The following is a 24140-nucleotide window of genomic DNA, read 5'->3' on the forward strand; positions in this document are numbered from 1 at the left end:
TTCTTTGGATTAGAGGAATTGGCTTGTGTTCCGGTTATATCTTTATCTGGGTAAGGGCTTTGGTTCATTTTCTCGAATTTTAATCGGTTTATCTGGATCAGGCACTGATTCACCATACTGTGTTATCTCATTAGCTGGATTGGTTCATGTTCTGGGTGTCAGAGTTTTCAAGATTTTGAGCATTGGCCCATGTATTGTTAGCTTGGTTTGGTTATCATTGTTCGGTAAAATACAGCTCTCTGTATTAGGGAATTGCTTCATGCGTCTTGTTATCCAGATAAGGGAGTTAGGGTCACAACCTATTATCTGGAGTCTTGCCTCAGTTATGTGTTATCAGGTCATGAGGCACAAGCATGAAAGAGCAGAATTCCAGACATACCGAGCATTTCTGGAGAAGAGCTGGGAGTATGAGAGGGAGGTCAAAGGCTACCTGGTACTTCCAAGAAATGAAAAGAGTGCTGGGGGGGAATCTGGAAATGAGCAAAGAGGGTGATAATTGAAATAGGAAGAGAAGCGGTTGGCAAAAGTTAGGTATTGTATATTGGCATATGCCTATAATATATATTATCTCTAACTGTACATGCAATGTCTTGTATATAATGTATAACCCTTTTCACTCATTGTAACTATGTATTTGTAACCATGTATTTGTCATTATAACTCTGTGCCCAGGACATACTTGAAAACGAGAGGTAACTCTCAATGTATTACTTCCTGGTAAAACATTTTATAAATAAAATATGTGCAATATTAAGACTTTTCTGTCCTCTTAGGATATGGTTTCGTGGATTTTGACAGCCCAGGAGCTGCCCAGAAGGCAGTGACCGCTCTGAAAACCAGCGGAGTGCAAGCCCAGATGGCAAAGGTGTGTTACAGGTTCTCTGAACACACACACGCAACTAGACAGGTGCAATGTAATGTAATACAGTATATAAAACCTATAGTAATGCACAGGCATACATAGAAGGGACGGTTAATAGTGATTTCAAAAACAGTGTGCAGCAGATAATAAATATGTATGTGTATATATATATATATATATATATATATATATATATATATATATATATATATATATATATATATATATATATATATATATATATATATATATATATATATATATATATATATATATATATATATATGTGACCAGCAAGCTCCAGCCGCAGCTGAAAACTGGGACGTTGGAATACATTTCAGGACACCAGGACAGAGGAAAAACAAAACGGGACTGTCTCAGCTAAACCCGAACGTCTGTATACATATATCCATATGCATACATACAGACAGACAGACTGAGAAGTACTTGGCAAACCTTTAACCATAAATATTCAGACTGAGCTTTTTGTTTTTAAACATGGATGCACACGCATGGCATGTGCACACGCAGACTCATGTCTACATGCACACTAAAAACAACTGAGAGACTCGCATGTACATGCCTCCATACTGACAAACGCACAGTGTGACACACATATATGCGTGCATACACACTCGTTTTCTTACTTGTATAGACCAGTTGGTTAGAACACATGTATATATACATATACTGTACACACACAGAAGTAACTACACACAATTGCACACTCAGAAATGTAGGCAAAGGCCGGAGACCCTCACGTCCACACAGCGTCACATCTCCCAGCTGCTGGCTGACACAATGTAATTGTTCAAGAATTTGATCAGGCGCCAGCAACATCAGAGTATTTAGGGGGAAGGGAAGCTTTCTCTTACATACACACACTGCACTGGAGCTACACACCCAAGTCTCTCTCCTCCCTTCCACCTCATTAACCCCTTCCACTCATTCAGTAAAGGGATGAAGCTTGTATTACCCACCATGCACTTTCTTATTGTCTTTGCACTCACAGTTGTAACTCCTAGATAACGCTCAAAGAGTTGACCCCCCCTTCCTGGCTTAGGGGACAATCAATACAGTACAACCGAACGCTAATGGGTTAGATGCATTTTCAGGTTCACTTTCATTGTCGTAGGGGCTGCTGTGGTTCCAGCAGCTCACGTATATCGGCTGCAAATGTGAAACATGTCCACGTTTGGTCAGATAAAACAATGTCACAGTCTGTAAAGGGTCCAGTTTTACTCGCGTCCGAATCTGCCGGTTGGACCCAAAATACAACTTGGGATACAAACCGTGCTATTCACCAGGATGAAACCTAATGTATTGTTAACTGTGTGTTTCCTGCTTACCGCCATATTAAACTGGGGCAAGAACGAGAGGGAAAAAAAAGCCCCAAGGAAAATGAATATAAAAAAAGGTCAATAGGAGAAAAATGGAGGCTAGAAAGACAGCACACTGAGTTAGATGAAGGCGCAGGGAGAGCTTCTGATAGAGCGCATGGGAAGGCCTCGTGACATGGCATGTGTATTTTCATCAGCTCAGGTGTCTGAATTCCTCCTGAGGGCAACTTGCCCAGGGGCCCTGCCAAAGCCAACCAGCAATACCTCTCAATTATTGCCTCAATGAAGACTGATTTAATACATGTATGAAACTCGGAGTAATACTCCTATGTATGGTGTGACATACCACAGTGAAACCGTACACATTTGAGCCCCAGTATGTATCTACGTATAATTTTATTTATATAGTGCCAATGGTGTACACAGCGCTTTACAAAATTACAATACAGGGAAAATAAAGTGCAAACAGGGCCGATAAGAGCAGCATGTGCATGAGAACATAAGACAAAGGCCACAAAGAGCGTACAATTTAAGTGAGTAAATATGCTTTATCTGACCATATGCTTTGTGTTACCACTGTGAATGGAAAGACAATAAGAAGGTCCATAGTGGTATTACACATTTGGTAGACCGTGTATCTATAACAAATGAATTGCTAATTCCTTTTTTTTTCTAATTCCTGCTGAAGTAACCCTAAAATCAGTGCAAACCACTACATTTAAAACCTTATGCATGTCAACAAGGTAATAAATGGTTTTATGCTGTATGGCCTTTTTCTCACGGTTTTTGCACCTGTGCAAACGTAATTGCATTTGTGCCCTGGAATACATAACCTGTAGAAGAACCAGTGGAGTTTTTGATAATTGAGATAATAATCATTCTAATAATTACTAAATACATTCATATATATGTTTACGATCTGGTCAGTAAGATACGCTTGTGAGAATGAATATTATATGTTTGCATTATTACCTTCATAGGATTGGTAATACATATTTGGCTATTTTGCAATCTCCCCTTCTTTCAATTTCTACTTTTTTCTCTCCTATCCTATCTGCCATCTTTCATCGCCCATCTTCCATCTTCCATCACCCATCCTCCATCACCCATCCTCCATCCTCCATCACCCATCCTCCATCACCCATCCTCCATCACCCATCCTCCATCACCCATCCTCCATCACCCATCCTCCATCACCCATCCTCCATCACCTATCCTCCATCACCCATCCTCCATCACCCATCCTCCATCACCCATCCTCCATCACCCATCCTCCATCACACATCTTCCATCCTCCATCTTCCATCCTCCATCTTCCATCCTCCATCACCCATCCTCCATCACCTATCCTCCATCACCTATCCTCCATCACCTATCCTCCATCACACATCTTCCATCCTCCATCTTCCATCCTCCATCTTCCATCACCCATCTTCCATCACCTGCATATCTGTGCTCTTCCTTCTCTCCCCTCTCTTCTTCCTTGCGGTTTCCTGGCCTCCCACCAGCAGTTGAGGGACAGTGTGTGTGCATTAGGGACGGGTGACCTCATGGTCATGTAATTACGCTGCAGGGTTGGACTCTCTCCTCGGGCTCCCACCTCCCTTATGGGTTTGAGACCTGGTGAATGTTTTGGGACATGCAGTCGCACTTTAAAAGGACCGTCCCGGTTACATCACTTTAAAAAAGCATTTTGTTACCAGCAACCAAACAGTTACCCTTAATTTATATTGAAAATAAAGACCATGAAAAAGAAAACACATGACGGTCATATATTTCCTTCACCCAATGTCAGGATGCTAATAAGGTGGAGAGAGGGACACTTTGCTTGTGGTAGATCCTGCTAAAAAAGACATAACATCACAGAAAAGGGAGGTGCTAATCCCTACAAGATTTCATCATACTGTGTTTACAAATGAAACATTTTGTAACAACCACTTTTTTTTCTATACCTAAAGTTGCTCTTCTGCCTTACCTTAGTACTACCGGTTATTATTTTCTTCTATCTTACCACTATCTGTAGACTTGGCCTTAGCATAAATCACATTTTAACCACTGGGTAAGGTATCTGTAATTTCAGTCTTGCATTTTAGCACTACGTGCTTGTCCTCTCTTCTGCCAGCAGTGAGTAGTGATGTCATGTTCTTGAGTCATGTTACCTAACATATTTTGTCCTGTGTCTTCATAGCAACAGGAGCAGGATCCCACTAACCTGTACATCTCCAACCTGCCGGTCAGTATGGATGAGCAGGAGCTGGAATCCCTGCTGAAACCTTTCGGACAGGTCATCTCCACTCGCATCCTGCGGGACGCCAGTGGCACTAGTCGAGGGGTTGGCTTTGCAAGGTGAGAGCTCAGGCGTCGGATCGCATGCCAAAAGGAAGGTGGTGTTTGGGAGTAGCTGGTTGACATCCTAACACAGAGAAAGAAGCAACCAATGTCCCATCAATCATCTTTCTCTTACTTCACTGTGGTAGAGATGGAAATTACTTTAATGAATCCTAATGAGACTGCCCCTCTTATGATAATGTCTTCACCCTGTCCCATCTACCAATGCATGACATCTATCCTGCATGATAAGAGGACATACGGATATAGAGACAGAAGAGACCTATATTCCGTAACATAAAGTCTGTTTTTCATTTACAGTTTGATTAGAGTGATACTGAGATAACAAATTCTCCAGTTGCGTTTGTCTCTCACAACACAAGATTATGTAGACATAGGAATCATAGAACTCATAGGAACATAGGTATTAACAGAAGTAACGGGCCGTGTGACATACTGTGACAGTAAACAGCAGTTCTCAACCTTCTCTTGTATAATTATTTGTAATCTCAATACTAATGATGAACTGTAAGAAAAGTTTAATTAAAGCTCCTAACTCGCTATAGCAGAGGTGGACAACCTATTTTTCAATGTAGCCACAGGTGTGGCGAATGAGAAGTGAAAATCGCCACACGATGTAAAAATGGAGAAATGAGGTTGCTCAATCGAACATTTAAAACACACACTGTTCGTCTGCTTCACTCACCTCAGCACTATCACCTGCTGCTGCTTCACTCACCTCAGCACTATCACCTGCTGCTGCTTCACTTCGTTGACTCATTCAGAAAGCGGAAACCAGCACACGCCGTCAGGAAAAAGTTTATTTTACTGTGGGAGCTGGCAAACTCATTTGCCACACTTTCATGGCCAATTCGCCAGGCGATTGGTGACAGGGTTGCCCACATCGGCACTATAGCAACAACACACTTCACACGCGCAGTGTCCATCCAACATCATGGAATGTCGGTACTTGTGGACTGACTGTCCCTTTGTTAGTTCATTTAGAGCAAGTCCTAACAGAGCAAGACATAAATACCCCTTATTGCAGAATAATTCTACATTACTGCACCACCAATCTCTAGAGGAAGCAGTCTGTGGGAGACTTGGGACTATGATGTATCACTAACTGTTGAGGGAATTCCGTCTTTTTGTGTTTTCAGAATGGAGTCCACAGAGAAATGCGAAGCTGTGATTGGTCACTTTAATGGCAAATACATCAAAACGCCCCCTGGGGTCCCAGGTCAGTAGCAGTCTTGTTTCCCCCGTCCTTACAATTACTTCATAAATTGGATTGCATATTCCATCCTTCAGATCTAAGCCAGCAGGCCCCTTCCAGTGATTGAAGTATTTTCTTAGGCACAGCTAGTCTAAGATTTCTCTTGCAGAAAATTAATAAAAGGGGCAGTCCCACATAGCGGGTCAAAAACTATATATATTGTTAACCAACATATCATTGTATTTGGCTTCAATGGAAAAATTCAATCAGCCCTAAAGTAACTGTATTACTTATTTAGTATTGTGTGAAAAAAATATATCTTTTGCGTTTCTCCGGAAACACAATGTTCAACGATATCTGCTATCCATGCTTATCTCTGACTAATGATTACTTTGCAAACAAAGAACAAAACAAAGAGAACTATTTACCCGAGTCTTTCAGGACTTTCTAACCGTCTTATCACCAAAGGACTTTCAATAAAGATTATACCAATTACATATTTTTTTTTTAAACACAAAGCTTCTGTTTACCATGGGAAAATATACACCTATCCAATTTAAAAAAGCAAGAGGTCAGGCCCATTTAACCTCATAAGCATGCCACTATTCTCGGTTGCCTTTCATTTTAAGATGTGTCGCCCTTCTAACTAGCATAGAATCGCTTTTGCGTGATTACTTGTTCTAAGAAATGAGAACGGCAATAAGAGTAAGAGAATAATAACATTAGAGGCAACATAAATGGTTAGAGCTAGCTCTGGTGATTGGTTATTGTGACTTAAAAAAAGGAGATTTCTGCATGTAAAATCGGAAAAATGTAGATATTTACTATGATCTAGGGGTGTGCAAACTTCTTGATCGCGCCCCTCCCCTCTCACAATAACTCGGCGTCAAATGAGGTTGTGGGTCATGTGACGTCACACCACGTGACCCCGCCGCGTAATTTGACGCGCGTTGCATGGCGACGCGTCACCGAAGACCCCCAGAGAGCAGGTAAGTGAGTTACAGAGACCTCGCGCCTCCCCCGGCATTTCATTTAAATGCCGTGGGGAAGAGCACGGGGCCTCTGTAACCGCCGCGCCCCCCCTACAAATTCTCCCGCCCCCCCCAGCTTGCGCACTGCTGATCTAGATTAGTGGAGAGTTAAGAATGTTTTGGGCAAATTGCACACTAGGCCGGTCTAAAGAAACATTCCTCTTATAACAGGATCTCATCTCTTCTGCCACAGAAAAGTAGGTCAAGTACGAAGGTGCTGGGGCATAGTTATCAGTGTAGCAATGTTCAGAAATGATGGCTGAGGCGGCTCCTCTAAAATGAGCTAGGAGAGAGCTTTCATCTGATCTTACTCCTTCCTCTCCTTCCAGCACCCCAAGAGCCCTTGCTTTGCAAATTTGCAGATGGCGGGCAGAAAAAAAGGCAAAGCCAGGGGAAGTACATTCAGAATGGACGTGGCTGGCCGCGAGAGGGAGATACGGTAATGAGAAAGGAGGGTTCTTCTACTGTTGTACCAATATTTCTTTCTTCCCTCCTCTCTTCATTCTTTTCCATTCCATCTTCCTTTTCATTCACTTCTTCCACAATTTTTTTGTCTTATTTTTGTCTTCTGCTTTCTCGTCTTCACATGTGTCCCTTTTTCCTTACCCCCGAAGGGCGGGATGACCTTGACATATGATCCTACAACTGCTCTGCAGAATGGGTAAGTCAGCTAGTATTCCAACTTTTCTTATGCTCACTTGCTGCTTTTACCCCATATAACAATGTATGTTTCCATCTCTCTCCAGGTTTTACACCACCCCGTACAGTATTGCCCCAAATCGAATGATCGCTCAGGCAGCCCTCTCCCCATACTTGCCCTCTCCTGTCTCTTCTTATCAGGTAAAGACCTGATTTCTGGTCCCTGTTTTCCAAGTGTTGACACTTTTTAATGTTGCGAACCCAAAGGGCTTAATATGAGTTGCCTCTTTCCTCCTCTTGTAGGTTCACAATCCGTCCTGGATGCATCATCAGTCTTACCTCATGCAGCCTGCAGTAAGTAACCATTCATCTTTCCCTTGAATCTAAACACCAGCCTTAGATATTCTTCTCCTATCCTTTCCCCCTCATTCTACTACTCTCCCTCCATCCGCCGCTCCGGCCACTGCTTTTTAGACCTGCTCTCACTTTCCCACTATGCCCTAATGATCTGGCTCTCCTAATGACTTCCCACTGCGCATAAACCCACCAGTTTAATGTCCAGTTCCAATTTGCCCGATCCGAGCCCAGGCGGTGACCTTTCCTGGATATACAAAGGAAGGAAACATACACATGTATGAATTGTAATGTATTTTCTTTGACTCCATTTATTTTGGTATCTTGAATCACTCTTGTTATGGTGATTAGATACCTGGGTCCATCATTATCATGGCTTTTGTGGACTTTACAAGTTCCTCATAACAATTTCAAACTGGGAGATAAATGGCAGTGGTGTGCAGATATAACGGGTGTTATTACCCCAGTTAACACGGAAAATAACATACAGAGTAGCATGTTTAATTACGTATGTGTTATCTCCTTAGCCATTGTTTTTAATAATGCTGCTGTAACATAACGCCCCCCGCGTTAACGGCTGGAATAACGTCTGCTATATCTGGGCAAAATATTTACACTTATGATAATCGGAGCCAAGGAGAGTCTAGATCCTTTGCATCACTCTGTCACAGTCGGAAGGGGAAGAGGCGACATTGTGTGCAATGTGGCTTTTCCCCCCTGACCTTCACTGTTTGGTAGGGAACTGTCCTGACTCCCACTATGGACCATGCTATTTCCATCCAGCCTGCTTCCATGATGGGACCTCTGACTCAACAGCTGGGACACCTGTCGCTGGGCAGCACTGGAGCGGTAAGAAAGAAATAATATTGTACCGTGTGAGTTGTGTGTTTTTAAGTACAGGAGTATACAAGTAATTCATACAATGTGGGGACATTGTAAAAACAAGATATCCTCACTGCCCTAACATAAGTTAGTGGGAAAGATTCCTTTGTTAATGCAATAAAAATATATATATTAAAATATGTATTATATATATATATATATATATATATATTTTATTTTATTTCATTTTTAAATATATTTATATATATATATATATATATATATATATATTTTTTATATATCACTTAATGCATTGTATCGAGTGCCACGCCATACCGGGATATGTGCACCAAATGTGGGTCACCAGTAGAGCTGGTGTCCGTATACTAATAGGCAAAGGACAGACAATCCCTTAAAAAGTGCTCATTTTTATTCAGCTTTTTGGTTCCCTTCCTGGCAAAGGTCCCATTGGAAACAACAACGTTGCCATTTTTTATAGGTGTGCCTCATGTATAAATATAGTATTATGTAAGTGGTTGAGGTTCTAGTTGTTATACAGCGGTTTGCCATCTGATTTTATATCCCACTACAACAGGTATTGTCACAGGTCTGTTGCTACGTTTTTAAGTGATTGCATTGTTTTTATTTCTTTCCAACTATCACATATTGAATGTTAAACACGTAGAGCGTCCCATTATCTTGCGTTCCACCCCTAAACCTTCCACTCATTAGAACCGCTGGGGATGGTGACATTTTTTTATTATCTGCATTTATAAATCAAACAGTTTGGAAGGTTCTCCCATATACGGGAAAAGACGGCACGCCCGGGGACTTGATTAGTAAAAATGTGAACAAATGTATTAAAGGATGAGCGGACGTTTCGCTCCGCACCGCGGACCTCTATCTTGACCAAGTCCTCTGGAGTGCCGTTTTTCCCCCCATATATGCGAGAACCTTTCAAACTATCGGAGGCTCCTGATTGGTGATGGACGTGCACCCGAGGCGTTACCTGCGAGTCGAGCGAGTGCATGTTTTTTTCCATTTCTTCTATATGAATCAAATATACATACTTTTATATAGGTTGTTATTTATCAACGTCTCTGACTAGAAAATTAGCAAAAGTGCTCCAAAATAATGAAGGTACAGGAATAGTTTTATTGATTCGTTTTGCACCTGCTTTGCATCTGGTAGACTTTGATAAATAGCCTCCATAATGTAAAACTGTTAGATAGGATGCATACACTATTACAATATTGAATTGCAAAGTATTGTGGACCCTTCAGCAGATATAATGAGGGGTTTGGGCCATTAACATTATAGCGTAGATTTTTTTTTTTTTACTGTGGATATTTCTGTATAGCCACTGTGGGCTTCGGTGGATTTGGGGGGGATATGTGATCCTGGGGGTATTTCGGGCATAGAGATGTAGCAAACGTAATTGTTCTCCTTGTGGTGTGTTGGGGTATACTGCAGACCTCTACTGCAACATTACCATTGAAGTATATATATATATATATATATATATATATATATATATATATATATATATATATATATATATATATATATATATATATATATATATATATATATATATATATATATATATATATATATATAGTGATATTCTGAGATATACCTGGGCATGTCGAGTTATCTGGGGGACAATGATGCTCACTAAACCTGTGTCTAATTCGTCGTATTGTTCTGGTTCCTTTTTCGTTTCCTCCTAGTACATGCCAGCTGCAGCCGCTATGCAGGGGGCTTACATCCCCCAGTACTCGTCCGTGCCTTCTACTGTCTCCATAGAGGTGAGAAGCTGTAAGATGGCATGTCTCTAGATTTGAATGGAAGAGGATATTAGTGTTGCATAGGATGACAGTGTAGAAGGAAATGTGGTATTGGTATAGGCTATAGCATGGTCTGTGTGCGCCTATATTGGTATAGGTCTCTAGGTGGACAAAGTGGAAAATGTTAATATTATAGGATGCTATGTATGTGTGTAGGATATATGTACAGGATAATGCTTACGTGCAGGAGGAAAGCTGAGCTTAGAACACAATGCAGTATGTGCAGAATGCTGCTGGGAGTGGTGTAGGACATTGGATGAGAGATGGCATTTATTTAAGCTTCTGTGTGTGCTACAAAAGCGTTAATAGAATAAGATGTTGTATGCGTGTGAATGAGAGGCTCATGTCTCTTCGTTGAATATCGCTTTCCAATAGATCCAGGCAAACTCATTGTATAAATTGAATTGATGTGAACAGATCGGGTTGAATGAAACAGAATTGTACGTTTTGTTTGAGTTTAACATTTTTATTTTGTGGGAAAATAAGGGGCCTTAATAGGTTCGAAAGAGATACCAACTACTTGTTGGTCCAATACAGGCATACCCCGCATTAACGTACGCAATGGGACCGGAGCATGTATGTAAAGCGAAAATGTACTTAAAGTGAAGCACTCCCTTTTTCCCACTTATCGATGCATGTTCTGTACTGCAATCGTCATATATGTGCATAACTGATGTAAATAACGCATTTGTAACAGGCTCTATAGTCTCCCCGCTTGCGCACAGCTTCGGTACAGGTAGGGAGCCGGTATTGCTGTTCGGGACGTGCTGACAGGCGCATGCGTGAGCTGCTGTTTGCCTATTGGGTGATATGTCCTTACTCGTGAATGTCCTTAAACCGGGGTATGCCTGTAAAAGGTATCATACCCCCTACTCCCTCTCCCTCCTCTGTTACTACATGGAAGAAAGGACCAACACGGCTCCCCATCCTTCTAAGCCTATTCATTTTTGTATAGATCTTTAATTAGCTTAAATAAGCTTATTTTATATCAACTATTACTTCATACAATGTGACTGAGAAAATGAAAGGCTGTCATTTGAAAAGGAAAAAAAATCTGCTAAGAATTACCTTTCTGTTTGTTTTCATTTGATTTACTGTTCTCCAAACAAGTGTGTAAGGAGAGCAAGAACCCCACTTGGAGCACTCAGTTTCCTAATCTGAATGTTATATGAATGATTTAAAATAAATGTTTCATGGTCATCAAGTTAAAAGAATGGGGCTTAAAATCCAAAATATAGACACACACAGTGGAATCCTATGTCGAGTGCTAGGTGCACTCTGGATTGTATATAAATGAAATAATTGAGTGGAATTAGATCAATGTTTCGGGGGGGGGGGGGCTGATATGCAGCTGGCCCTTGCTAAGGTGTCTCTGAAACAGTAGGGTGTAGACAGAGGAATGGTGAGTCGTAGAAAAGCCTGTGGAGATGGATTGACCACAACGGCTGTATAACACAGGGCTACAGAAGGGTATCAATGCCCTCAGATTGGTACCAGCTATATACCCTGTGGGGGCACCAACAAACTGTACCAATACTGATAATATGCCAGTAAGAACGTGTTAATGTAAGTGTGCAGAGACTGCAGTTGTGTGTAGCTATCAATGCTGCCGTGGGTCTTAGCGCGCAGCTGATCACAGTGGTGACTCCGCTATTTAGGTGCTAGCATACAGATACCAGAGATGCGGTGTGGCTAGTAAGTATGCCTGTGCCCATATTAATCAATGGGCTCTACCGCTAGGTACTGTGCGAACACTGTAAGAACAGCAGGGAGAGGCCCTGGATAGAAGCTACACAACTGGTGGAGAGGGTAAACACTCATACATACCAACTACAATGCACCGGTGTGGCAATGTGTATGCCCATGTCCATATTAAGAAATGGACTCAACCGTGCATAGCAGAGGTCAACGTTTCACACTAACTAGTCCACACCTACTGTTGGGAGAATGGACACCGTGACTCCTACACAAATGAGTGTAGTGCAGCCGTGCGGTCTGACAGCTGCTCGCTGTGCGATGCTGAATGCTGCCACGTCAGTGCTGACCTTGCGCTTGCGCGTGTGAATGGCCGACGCGCGCGTTTTGCATGAGAAACGCTTTCTCAAGGCTGTAATGTAACATATATAGTTGTCCTCCAAACAAATCTGCATCTACAGGTGCAACCCTCTCTAATATGTTTATTTTTTCATTTTCCTAACTTTATAAAAAGGCACCTTCTTCCCATTCCTGCAGGCTCTTCCTCTGCTTCCTTATATCTTTCTAAGCGGGTGGGAAAGTCCCTATCGCAACCCCTCCTGCCCGGGATAGATCAGCATGGCAGATACAGTAGCATCAGATGAAGCTTTTATTCCAGTCTGCTGATTTATGTCACTACCCTCACCTGGGAGGGAGAATCAATATGCAGTGAAAATGGGACAAGCAGAGGATTGAGTGTTGCATGACCTGCGTGCTTTCATTGCATTACAAATCCAGTATGAGTGGATGCGGAGGCTCTAACGAGGGCTGGGTGACAAACCCCTCCTAATTGTTTGTTTTGTTCAGGAGAGCAGCGGGCAGCCTCAACAAGTTACCGTGGAGTCCACCACAGAACACGCCGCTTATTCTTACCAGTGAAACCAATAAATTGAGGTAAGGACACTCATGCCTACATTATTAAACACTGAGGGAAGATCAAAACCTAAACACATGATGATGGGGAGAACGGGTTTATGTTGGACAGGCTAGCATAGTGACACAGACACACGTGTCATGTCCATTCCTAGCACTGCAAGGTTGTATAGAACCAGAGAGTACAATGCTACCATTAGCCTATGACGTTCCATCTACGGTAGGGTAATGCAAGTTCCTTCTACGTTAAGGTAACGCAAGTTCCTTCTACGTTAAGGTAACGCAAGTTCCTTCTATGGTAGGGTCATTTTTGTTCGAGGGAATCAGCGCATCTCCAAGAAATGAAGCAGAGAAAAGTAAAAAATAGTGTACTGTAGTTCGTTTTTGCAATTCATATGTAAACAAACTGGTGAGATATGCACTTGCTTCTAAGTGCCTGCACCCAGGCACGTAAAGGTTTCTTCTGCAGCTTGTCCACAAGTACAGATGAGCTGAAGCCTTTTGATGATAAAAGATCCAACTTTTATGTTAAAAGCATAACAGGTTTACACCGTAGATGGAATACATGGCAAAGGGACAACAACGGCAGGCGCGCAAACTCTCTTCCTTCACTGCGACTTCTGCCGTTCCCGCGCGGCGTCTTTCATCACTTCCGGTAGGGATTCAAACCCCTGAGGAAGATGGAACCCGCTTCGAAACGCGTAGGGTTGCCGTGGGGACCAGTTTGGAGAGTGCAGAGAACTACCGGAAGGTACTAAAGACGCCGCGGGAACGGCAAAAGTCGCAGTGAAGGTGTCCCTTTGCCATTTATTCCATCTACGGTGTAAACCTGTTATGCTTTTAACATAAAAGTTGGATCTTTAATACATGGTCCATTGTGCCTGTCAGTCCTAGTGCGAGATATCCTGGCCAAGTCTCTGCTTTCCTCTGAAAAAATGTAATCTTTTTTTTTTTTTTTTACTTTCTACCTGAAAGTTCCATCAAATCAATGGAACTGAGCAAGATCCAACTCCTCCTCACCAATTCTCCCAGTTCAACTTTCTTTCCTTCGTACCAGTTAATTAGTACCAGGTTGACATACAGATGTAGCTTATGATATTGTGATAAAATAAATATATATAGGCATTTTTATTTCCATCTTTGATATATCATATGAGTGCTTAGAGATGTATCACAAGTCATTATGGCTTCAGCTGTCCTGTAACTGCACAAACCTTCCCTGCCCCTCCATGTACAGGTGAAGAAGTAAGCGGCAAGAGCACAGATCCCTGTCCTAGGGGAAATACAAGTCAGGGTGTAATACTGTAATGAGTTTGAATGCACTTCAGCCTCTCTCATTTCCAATAGAGCGCAATTATAGCCATTTTACCAGTGTCTTTGAGGACTGGCAAACAGTCACCAAAATATAATTGATAAAAAAAAATGGTTAAAAAAAAAAAGAAATCCCAACCAAAGCCTTTGTTTAACTTGGACATTTTACAAATTAAAACCATTATTTAAAAATACTTATGCTTGTCTGTTTTTGTTTAAAAGGAATCGCGATCAGCTACATTTAACCTTTGTAACATGCCACTGTCCTTGCTTCACTTTCGTGCTAGAATGGATTGCCGTTTGAACCCTTTGAGTGCCCGAGGGATCATGGTGCCTGTGGCACAGTGTGGTCATGTGACTGCTTTCAGTAGCAGTCACATGACCGCGGCGGCCATTTTGGAGGAAACGGAAGAATCCTCCTCAGAGCCCCTGCTGGTCAGATGGTGTGCTGCTGCGCTCCATGGGAACGCAGGACGCGGTCTAACCCGGATAAAACAAGCATGACATAGTTACTGCGTCGCGGGATCCCCCTGGAGTGCCAGTTCCCATGCTGTAGTGACAACATCCTGGGGCACTCAAGGGGTTATTGTGATGTGTATCTTATCTTTAACCCTCTGCTGCCGCCATTGCAGTACTAATAGGTTTTATTCCTTCCTCAGGTTCACGTGGGAGATGCCCCGGCGCAGGAAGTGACAGGAAGAACTGCGCAGAGGTTGACACGAGGCTTTACCGAACCGCGGGAAAAAAAATACAAAAAAAAAACCGGGGAGGGGGGTTGGGAAGGGGTAAAAAAAAACACCCCAATTTATTTTTCTTTCTTTCTTTTGCAAAGAAGCATTTTTACTGCAATAAACTTTAAACTTCCAAGGAACCAAAGCAGCTAGAAATAAGAGAACTCAGTAATCCTTATGGAACCGGAAACAGACTTACAGATCTCAACTGAAAAATAAAACAGGATAAAAAAAAAAAAAAACCTAAAAAAAAAAAAACAGAAAAAAAAACAAAATTCTATTTTAATAAGAAGATTTTTTTTGTTGTCATTTTTTTACCGTAGAATATTTTTTTTTTTTTTTTTAATTTAAATGCGTTTGATACGAGGAGAGAGCAGTAACAGGACATAAAGCTGGCAGATCGTACGCGAAAGAGAGAGACTGCAATGGGGAAGTTGCAATTTGCTGCCTGACGCCATTTTATTTTTCACATCGTTTGTTGGGATTGTGTTGCGGGACTTTCAAAGATTTCTTTTTTTTTTTTCTGAAGAAAACCCCTGAAAATGATATGCAAAAGCTGTTTTTTTTGTTTTTTTTTGAGATGGGAGTTATTATTTAGATGTGTTCAGTTTGTGTTTATTTTTTGAGGGGATACTTTCCTGCCCACCCATTTGGATTAATGGTCTAGTTTGTCAATATGGAAACCATGGCAGAACTACCCGAAAAACAAAATGGATGCCAACATGCCAACATCATAGCTGAACTGTTGGGACGGTAGGCGGTAAAAGATTTGGGGGCTCCGTGCCTCGGACCCCAATCAATATGGTGAGAAGTGGGGAACATGAAGGGAACAATGCACTGACTTCCATTCAAGTGAATGGGATTGAATGTATTGTTAACAGTGGGTGCTGCTCACCATATTGAAATAGGAGGTGTTTGGAAGGTACAGAAGAGCTCTGAAAAGGGATTGGAGCTAACACAATTATTGTCCACTCGGTGGATGCATTTCAGGCTCGCCCCGCTATACACCTGCCTGCTAATACAAGGACAAGTGTAATATTGATCCAGTCCTGTGCATGAACTGGTCTATTACCAGCTTTGGTATTATAGATTAATAACATATAAAGAGAAACCAGTCTGGATCATTATCTCACCATTGACCTGCAGTTAATTAGCAGGTACGTAGCTCCTAATGGTAAGATGCACGCCAGCGTATGAAAACGGAAGAATATCGAGGTCACTTTAACATCTATGGACTAGAGGTAGTATGAGGGGTTTTTATTTGTTCTTGCAGTGAATTTACACCTTTTTTTTTTTTTTCAACTCATTATGAGGGGTCTTTTTGAAAGAGTTGGTCAGTATAGATGGAACCTATATGAGACAGAGATCCTCACAGGCTACTTATACTATAGTTTGTACCGTTATTACTAGAGATGGGCAAATTCTTTGCCAAAATGTAAATTTATTGTGAAAATATCGTTTTATTTGCATTTTTTTTAAATTTGTGATTTTGAAAAAAAAATCTTCACTAGTTCTAAATGTTTAAAAAAAAATGAAAATGAGAATATTCCAAAATTCTGAAAAACACATTTAAATGTTTTTTTTTAAACTATTTGCAAATGTTTTTTTTTTTTAATGCTACAAAACAAAACTGAAGTGTAATTTTGACACATTTGTCCATCTCTAGTCAATACTCAGACTTCTGTCTGCTCAGTGACAGTAAAATGCATTGCTCAGGATGTGTTTTTAACAGTTTTACTATCCCGTGCTACAGACAGTAAGTAACTTGCTGTCTGCTGACATCAACTCCGGAAACAACACATCCTGAGTTTTTTGTTTTCCATGTTCACTGAGCCGTCACTGTGTGCGCATTGGGGGCCGTCTAAAATTATCCGGACCCAACTAAGAACTAGAACTCCGAACTCAAGTAAATCAAGAATATTGGTAAGGTAGTGTCCATGGGTCACAGTGGGTCCTGCCATGCTGTTGTTGGGTCCTGCCATGCTGTTGTTGGGTCCTGCCATGCTGTTGTTGGGTCCTGCCATGCTGCTGTTGAGGCCTGGTAACGAACGGGTGGCTCTGCTCTGCCGGACTGTCTTCCGTGCAGGGATTTGTGTCTATTTGTACCACTTTCCTGCCCGAGGACCCAGCATTTCTTGCTCTTAAAAGTTTTTGCAGCTCACCTGGCAGAAAAGGGTGAAAATAATGTAACGATGGCAGTGTCATTGTGAGGTTATAAGTAAGTTCATTAGCAGGGCTAAATATAGAGTTACAGTGTGTGATGTTTAGAGACGGGAGTCTTGCACTGCTGCTTACCTGATCTGTGTGTGTGTGTGTGTGTATATATATATATATATATATATATATATATATATATATATATATATATATATATATAAATATAAATATAAATAATTTTTATATATATATATATATATGTATGTATGTATATATATATATATAGATATAGATCACTTGTGAGCACATTCACATGTCTTAGACAGGTCTGCAACCCTGCCTTTCACCATTATCACCTAGCATACAGTGCTTCCTCTGCAGCAAGGGATTCTGGGAAATGACATGCAAATGAGCACAATTATATATATATATATATATATATATATATATAGATTAATATATATATATATATATATATATATACACACACACACACACAGACATTATCCTGCAATGTGTGTGGAAAGGCTCACATTATCCTTGCCAGTGCTTTTTACTTATTCTGTATGTATATGGAGGATTTGTCAGGGCATTTGGGGCTGGGGGAGGGTCTATGTCTCAAGTTTGTTTTACCTGGTAAAATGTATCAAGGCATATTGTCCCCTGGCTTTTTGGGAAGGGATTACATTGTGCAACAGGATGGTATGGGGACGTTTTGAGATGCGCTTATATATTATAATTAGGGATTCCAGCTTTTCTGTTTATTTTTCCGTAAAATCAGTGTTTATTATTTTGTGTTTTATCAGTGTTAACAATGGGGAAAACAGTTGACACACATTGGAATCTAGTGCTTATTGGTGCACATTGTTTGTGTTGCTATACCCCCCTTGTGGTGCCTGTGTCTCATAGAGGTGTAACTCAATAGGAAATTATGCATCATTTCCGGCGTTTAACTGCAAGTGGAAGATGATCAGCCGGTGGTGGGTTTTTTTTTTGGTTAAAACCTAATACCGGAATCCTTTCTTATAATAATATATTATGTATCCGTTCTGCATCTGGGGGTCAGTGTTTTTTTGTCCTTTTGCTCAGCCATAAAAGATCTTTCAGGTCTGGCACCAATTTAAGTGATTATCAGGTCTGTTTCATGTTCAACAAACTTGATGAGCAAACTTCTTATATTTAAAAACGACCGTAAGTAGGAGAAATGAAAGTTTCCATGTCTGATACTTAAACCCCAGTATTTAAGCTGCTGGGGCAGCATCTTTTCTGTCACCCTATCCTTGGCGATCCCCACTTTACCAAGTTTTGTGGATGTCCATCCAGCAGCAAAACATTACCCCAGATATATACCAACTGAAAAAACATTCTTTCATACATGGGATTTTTGTGCCCCAAAATTGCACCAATACTGAACCAACATTGAAACATCGCCTTCCTAGTGACAAAGCACAGAGCTATTTTGCCTGATTCTCAAGTCTTCTGGCACCAGCCTGCAATCTGGAATGTGTTTATACAAACTGTATGGGAGTGGGAGCTAGGGAAAAACTGGTAAAAATTTTTTTTAAAAAACTATCATATTTATCAAATTAAAAAAACCACACTAGTAAGGCCTCGTTCAGGGTGCAGGCTTCGGAGGGAGGGAGGGCGTGCGTCCGTCCGACACAATGTATTCAAATTGAAAACTGGTTGTCAGGGTAGCAGCTGCCCCGTCTCCGAAGTACGGAGTTGACGCTGGCTATAGTTTCAATAAACAACCCAAGTCGTTTTTTGAAGCTGGAGCAGCGTCACTGGGACCTCGGCAGCCAATGAAATCATTCTTGGGAATGATTTCAAGACAGCAACTTCGATCCCTAACCTCAGGTCTGTAGCTCCGCCCCCTCCCCGCCTCCTCCCCGCCTCAACTCCTGAAAAAGTCTGCTTGGAAGGATGAACACACATCGCCTAGCAGACTGCCGCCCGCCCTCCCTCCAACTCCTGCCTCTGGCACCCTGAACGAGGCCTTAGAGGTTTTACTTTGGTTTTGCCTTTGATAAATCCAGTGCTGATTCTTGCCTCTGCTGCGGTTTCTCAGCTGGGAGACTGGGATACCGTGATCTTCCTGGCTGCAAAACTGGGTTGTAATTGTTACTAAAACCTTACCAGATTTATTCTGGAGAAGGCATGACGATGATTTTCTTTGAGAAATGTGGTGCTGTTATTTTTTTGCCTTGCTTGTGCAGCCAGGAGAATATGGGCCCGATTTAGAGTTGGTTAGGCCGCGTTTATAGTGGGTGTAATGGTACGAGCGCAACGCGAACAACAGAGCTCTTCTCTATGAGGCCACCCATAGTGCACGCAAGCGATTAGGAGCAACTGCGCGACAGATTTTTGAAAAGACAAATAATTATGTCTTTTGGCGCGACGGCCGTGTCATGGCCAATGAGGGCGAACCGCTCAAGTGACATCATGGCCACGCCTCCCAATCACGCAAACTCAAAGAGCAGAGATCGCTCGAGGGACAGTGGGCTCCGTCACGCACGCCGAATATAAACGCGGCCGTAGATAACGCAGAAATGGCGTTCGGAGCTACAGTCATTAACATCTGGTCTGAGATTCTGATAATGAGGTCTCTGATTTGCATGACTGTGCGTAACAATTACATATGCGTAATGTTTCCGTGTACCCTCATGCATCTACTGTACAATAATGCCACTCTTATTGTGTGTTTGGCCTTTGTAGCGCCTGTGTAACAATACAACACACGCAGCAGCCATGGTTCATCAATAGTTATGCTGACATCTCTGCGTTGTTATAGTGTGAATGATTTACACCTGGAGCAAATAGGCGTACAATTAACCTGCCTTTGAAAATAAACTATTCTAAATTACGCTAATGCAAAAAAAAGGTGCTATTTTTCCCAGGTGCACGCCCACGTTTAAGTCCTTTAAATAACTTGGTCATAGACACGTCTACACTCCACCTGTTGAGTCGTCATTGTAATATGTAATGGCTCCTGCTTAACGTGCATTCCGTGTCCATGTCTTGATAACTGTAAATTGATGACTTGGGTTTGCCCCTGGTAAAAATGGCATTTGCTACCGCCCGCGCACACAATGATTCTTCCCACAAACTTTAGACAACTCTAAATCGGCCCCAGTGTATGTAAGAGGGAATCGTTGCAAAGCGGCTGCATCAAACTTTTACCTGTTATTTACATTAATGAGGGAGGTTTGGTTTTCTGCACAAGGACAAAAAAACACAATCCCTTTAACTTCTTCCCTGCCAGAGGAGCTGCAATGATTCGATATGCAGTCTCCTCAGGGAGCAGAGGGGTTAAACACCCGACAGAGAGAGAGGGGGCCGTGTGCTATTTCTGACCTTTAAATGGAAAGTTGAAAATAAACACAATATATTTGTATTTAAAAAAAAAAAATGGGTGAATGAGGAAATGACCCCTAGTCCTTCTACAGGAAGTCAGAGGAATACGGAATGTTGCTGTTAGGAGATATGGGTTATTAGGTGGTGATGGTCTTGTGGTCCTTAACGCTTTAGCAGCTGGAGGTGTCTTTGAAGCCTGATCCTCTCCATCAATGAAAGAGTCAAACGCCATATGGTGCTGTGTGTAGGACAATCCGTGCATAGGAAACATTAGGAAAAGTAGGATATATTCGAAGGGGTTGGGGGAAGTTGTAGATTGAGGACATGTTTAGGATGTTTGAAAAGGTTGACTGGCTTCATTTGAGAGACATTCGTGGACTTGTGAATGGAAATCTTTAGTGGTAAGAAAGACATGGACCCCTGTCTCTGGCAGAAGTGCCAACCTCTAGCAACAGATTAGGTTAAATGAGCCAAGTACTCTCGTTTGTCAGTCTCAGTTCTCATCGGTTTTGTGCCCATCAGCAACATTATTGGGGAACGGGGGTATCACGGGCCAGAAAGCCAAGAGCATCATTTTTTTTTCTGCTTGAAATATGAGAACTGTGTTAATCAAGTGTGTACAGAAACTCATGGGTTTGTTGCATCTAATTTAAACGTCTGTAGAGGTTAACATGTGCGTTGTTTAACCCCTCCCCATCTCCTCATGTGGACTGTCAGGGCGAAATTAGGTGCGCAGTGAATTGATGAGGCACATGTTTAAAATGATTCTCTTTGGGTTTTCATTATAAGGGTGCCAAGAATAGCAAATCATATTTACCATCCATTCAAGTGACTGGATTGTCACTACACATGCCATTCTGATTCATGCTCTTGTGCCAACTAGCGACCTTGGTCTCCTGATGTACATATCATGTCTCTGCTTTTTTGGCATCATGTGTTGTATCTTTGCTAGCAGCTGCTAATTTACCATACTGCAACCCAGTGAAATGCAACAAACTTGGGTAAAGAATAAAAGGTTTCTCATGCTTGATGCGGCATCTAAATTGGCTGTGCAGCTAGGTGCATTTATGACGTTCAAGAAACCAGAGACTTGGTAAAATAACTTGCAAATGTGTGGCGGTGTGGCGAGGGCACAGGGGAAAGAGTAGGAACGGGTAGGATTCTATGGCCTATGAGGTTTGCATACATGCCATAAGATGGTGTTGGTCCTTGAATAGCAAGCAAGTCCAGTGTAGGGGGGTGGGGGTTCTGCAATGCTTCATACAGCTGGAGCAGGGGCTTCAGTGACCATGGGGTATGCATTTACCAACTTAACTCATTTGATGTCACGACTCAGCTTGTCTTCCAGGCGATGGGGTACAGTGTGTCTATGTAGAGAAAGAAGGATAGTTTCTTATCTTGTGTGTGTGTGTGTGTATATATATAAATGTATGTTACCAAAGAGTTTGAAAAGCCATGAAATGGAAAGATTGACCCTGTCCGTGCAATATTAAGCGTCCCCTACTCTTGTGCTGGAGAGTTGGGACATTGTGAGTCTGAATGGGCTGGTAGTGCAGCAAAGAGAGTTTGTATGCTCTAGGCATGTTATGTTTCTTTAAATACAGAAAGTTTGGCTAGCTGTGCGTGCTAGGCCTGGCCTTCCTTATCGTGGTTTGATGGGATATGTGTGTTACAATGTGCTTGTTTTATATCTGGATACACACATCACTGATTATAGGCTGTTAGCGTATTTGGGGGGGTCAGGATTTCCATCACTAAAATGAATGTTGAGCCTGGCCATAATCCGTGTCGCAAGATGGGAGTCTCCTAGTTTTATTATATATGTCCTGGTAGGTCTTGTGTAAGGGCGTATCTTCCCTCAGTACACTATATCCATGCGCATTTAAAATGTAAGGGGCTTTTAGAGCCAGCCTTTTTCTTAGTATAGCGTGTAAGAGTGCTTTAGGGATAGTCTTTCCTTATCAATTGTGTACAGGTGCTTTAGGGATAGCCTCCCTGTGTTACAGTATTATGGCGTTTAGCAGGGCTGATCACTTTGTTGTATTATTATGGTTGACCTCCCCCTTGTTAGGTATAATGGGGCTAGTTTCCCAATGTTATATTTGGGGGGGGGGTGGCAGAGACCACCACATTTAGTTCTAATTGTTAAGGGCACTAGTTTAGCGCTGACCTCGCGTCATGAGGCAGGAAAAGCTTGTCCCTCCGCTAGCGACTAGACTCCCTTAGTTGAACATGTGTAATCAGGAGGTTGGACGTTAAGTGTGGTTGTGAAGGAGTGATTGTGTTTTTGTTTGGTAGGCTAGATAGCTGTTTATTTCTGTAATGTAAGCCAAGGCTATGTTCTCACTTGCTGCAGGAGGAGCCAGCTGTACAGCTGTTTGTGTGTGAGGATGGTAAGACTCCACTGTCTGGCTCTGCTTGCGTTATAAGCTACATAGCTTATGGGTTACACGGCTTGACAGTTCACATGACAAACCCTCCTACCCCGTCCCAAGTGCCTTATTACTTTAGCGTAGAGGGAGAAGAGATTACCCCTTTCCAAATGGCGGGAGCATGGCCCCCTCAGCAGCAAAGGGAGAAGGAATTTGGTTTTCATTTTCCATTTGATTTTTTGAGCGCCGATTTTTGGTTTGTTGGCAGCGCTACCGGGAGAGAGCGTTCCTTTTAGAAGCAAGGTATCGTCACATTGTCGTGATATAGTGATGGGGAAAGGCAGACCTTACTGGCAGCTTTCTGTGTCACCTTGCTAGGTTTTATTTTTTAACATGTGGCTTCTGCCCAGTCCTGCTGTCACGCGGTTTTAAGGATTAGCCACGTTGTTGGCAGAGAGGCCCGAAAGGCATTGCAAAGCTGGCCCCTCTGGCTGAAAGGGGGTTGGCCATTTACTCCTGCAGGGGAGAGAAGGAAAGTGGGGAAGAGGAAGTCAAAGGCTAAAGCACCCTTTTTGGCATCCAGGGAAAAACAATGCAGCTAGGGCAGGAGAGGCAAAGTTAGAAGGTATATATTTGTACACTGGCCCCAGAGCCACAGCAGATAACACATTCTGGTTGTACGTTTCTTCTCTGCGTAAGTAGTGCGCAGAGTCTTTTTTGTAGAGTCTTGCTGCTGAGTTCCCTTACTGCTTCCTTTGCTGCTCCCTGCTAGATGAGAGGTGATGAACCACGAGTTACCCAACCCCATCCTTCGCTACATTACCTTGTGTTGCAAAGCTCTTCATAGTAAAGTGGCACCACTAGGTAATTTGTAAAACAAAAAACTTGCAAAGATATTAAAGACTTGTGGCCTTCACTAGAAACGCATGTTTATTCTTCTTCTTTTTTTTTTTTTTTTGAATCTTGCCGGTAAAGTTAATCTAATCAATAAAAGATAAATATAATTTGTGAATCTGTGCTCGTGCTGTCTTAAATAAACTCTGGAAGCCAATCCCTTTGCTGCTAGGTGCACAGGAGTCACTCCCCGTAATCTCCTAAAAGAGACAACCCCTAAGGGAAATCTCCAAACTCACACAAAGAAGGCACAAGGTGCGCCAGGGATT

General features: G+C 42.1%; 1 protein-coding gene across 3 annotated transcripts in view; it reads left to right on the plus strand.

The window, feature by feature from the left end:
* RBMS2 (RNA binding motif single stranded interacting protein 2) overlaps nt 1-23900 on the plus strand; it is a 77487-nt gene extending 53587 nt beyond the window's left edge. The window contains exons 4-14 of one of the 3 annotated variants that reach the window (XM_075591411.1): nt 774-865; nt 4391-4548; nt 5691-5770; nt 7107-7216; nt 7392-7438; nt 7524-7617; nt 7720-7770; nt 8509-8619; nt 10326-10403; nt 12984-13070; nt 15020-23900. In XM_075591411.1, the coding sequence (XP_075447526.1) occupies nt 774-865; nt 4391-4548; nt 5691-5770; nt 7107-7216; nt 7392-7438; nt 7524-7617; nt 7720-7770; nt 8509-8619; nt 10326-10403; nt 12984-13055 (893 nt within the window). In that variant the 3' untranslated portion in view covers nt 13056-13070; nt 15020-23900. The remainder of the gene's footprint in view (nt 1-773; nt 866-4390; nt 4549-5690; nt 5771-7106; nt 7217-7391; nt 7439-7523; nt 7618-7719; nt 7771-8508; nt 8620-10325; nt 10404-12983; nt 13071-15019) is intronic. The other 2 variants (XM_075591412.1, XM_075591414.1) reach the window with 2 other exon arrangements.
* Nucleotides 23901-24140: the final 240 nt, after the last annotated feature.

The sequence above is a fragment of the Ascaphus truei genome, chromosome 3 (assembly GCF_040206685.1).
Source record: "Ascaphus truei isolate aAscTru1 chromosome 3, aAscTru1.hap1, whole genome shotgun sequence".
Classification (NCBI taxonomy): domain Eukaryota; kingdom Metazoa; phylum Chordata; class Amphibia; order Anura; family Ascaphidae; genus Ascaphus; species Ascaphus truei.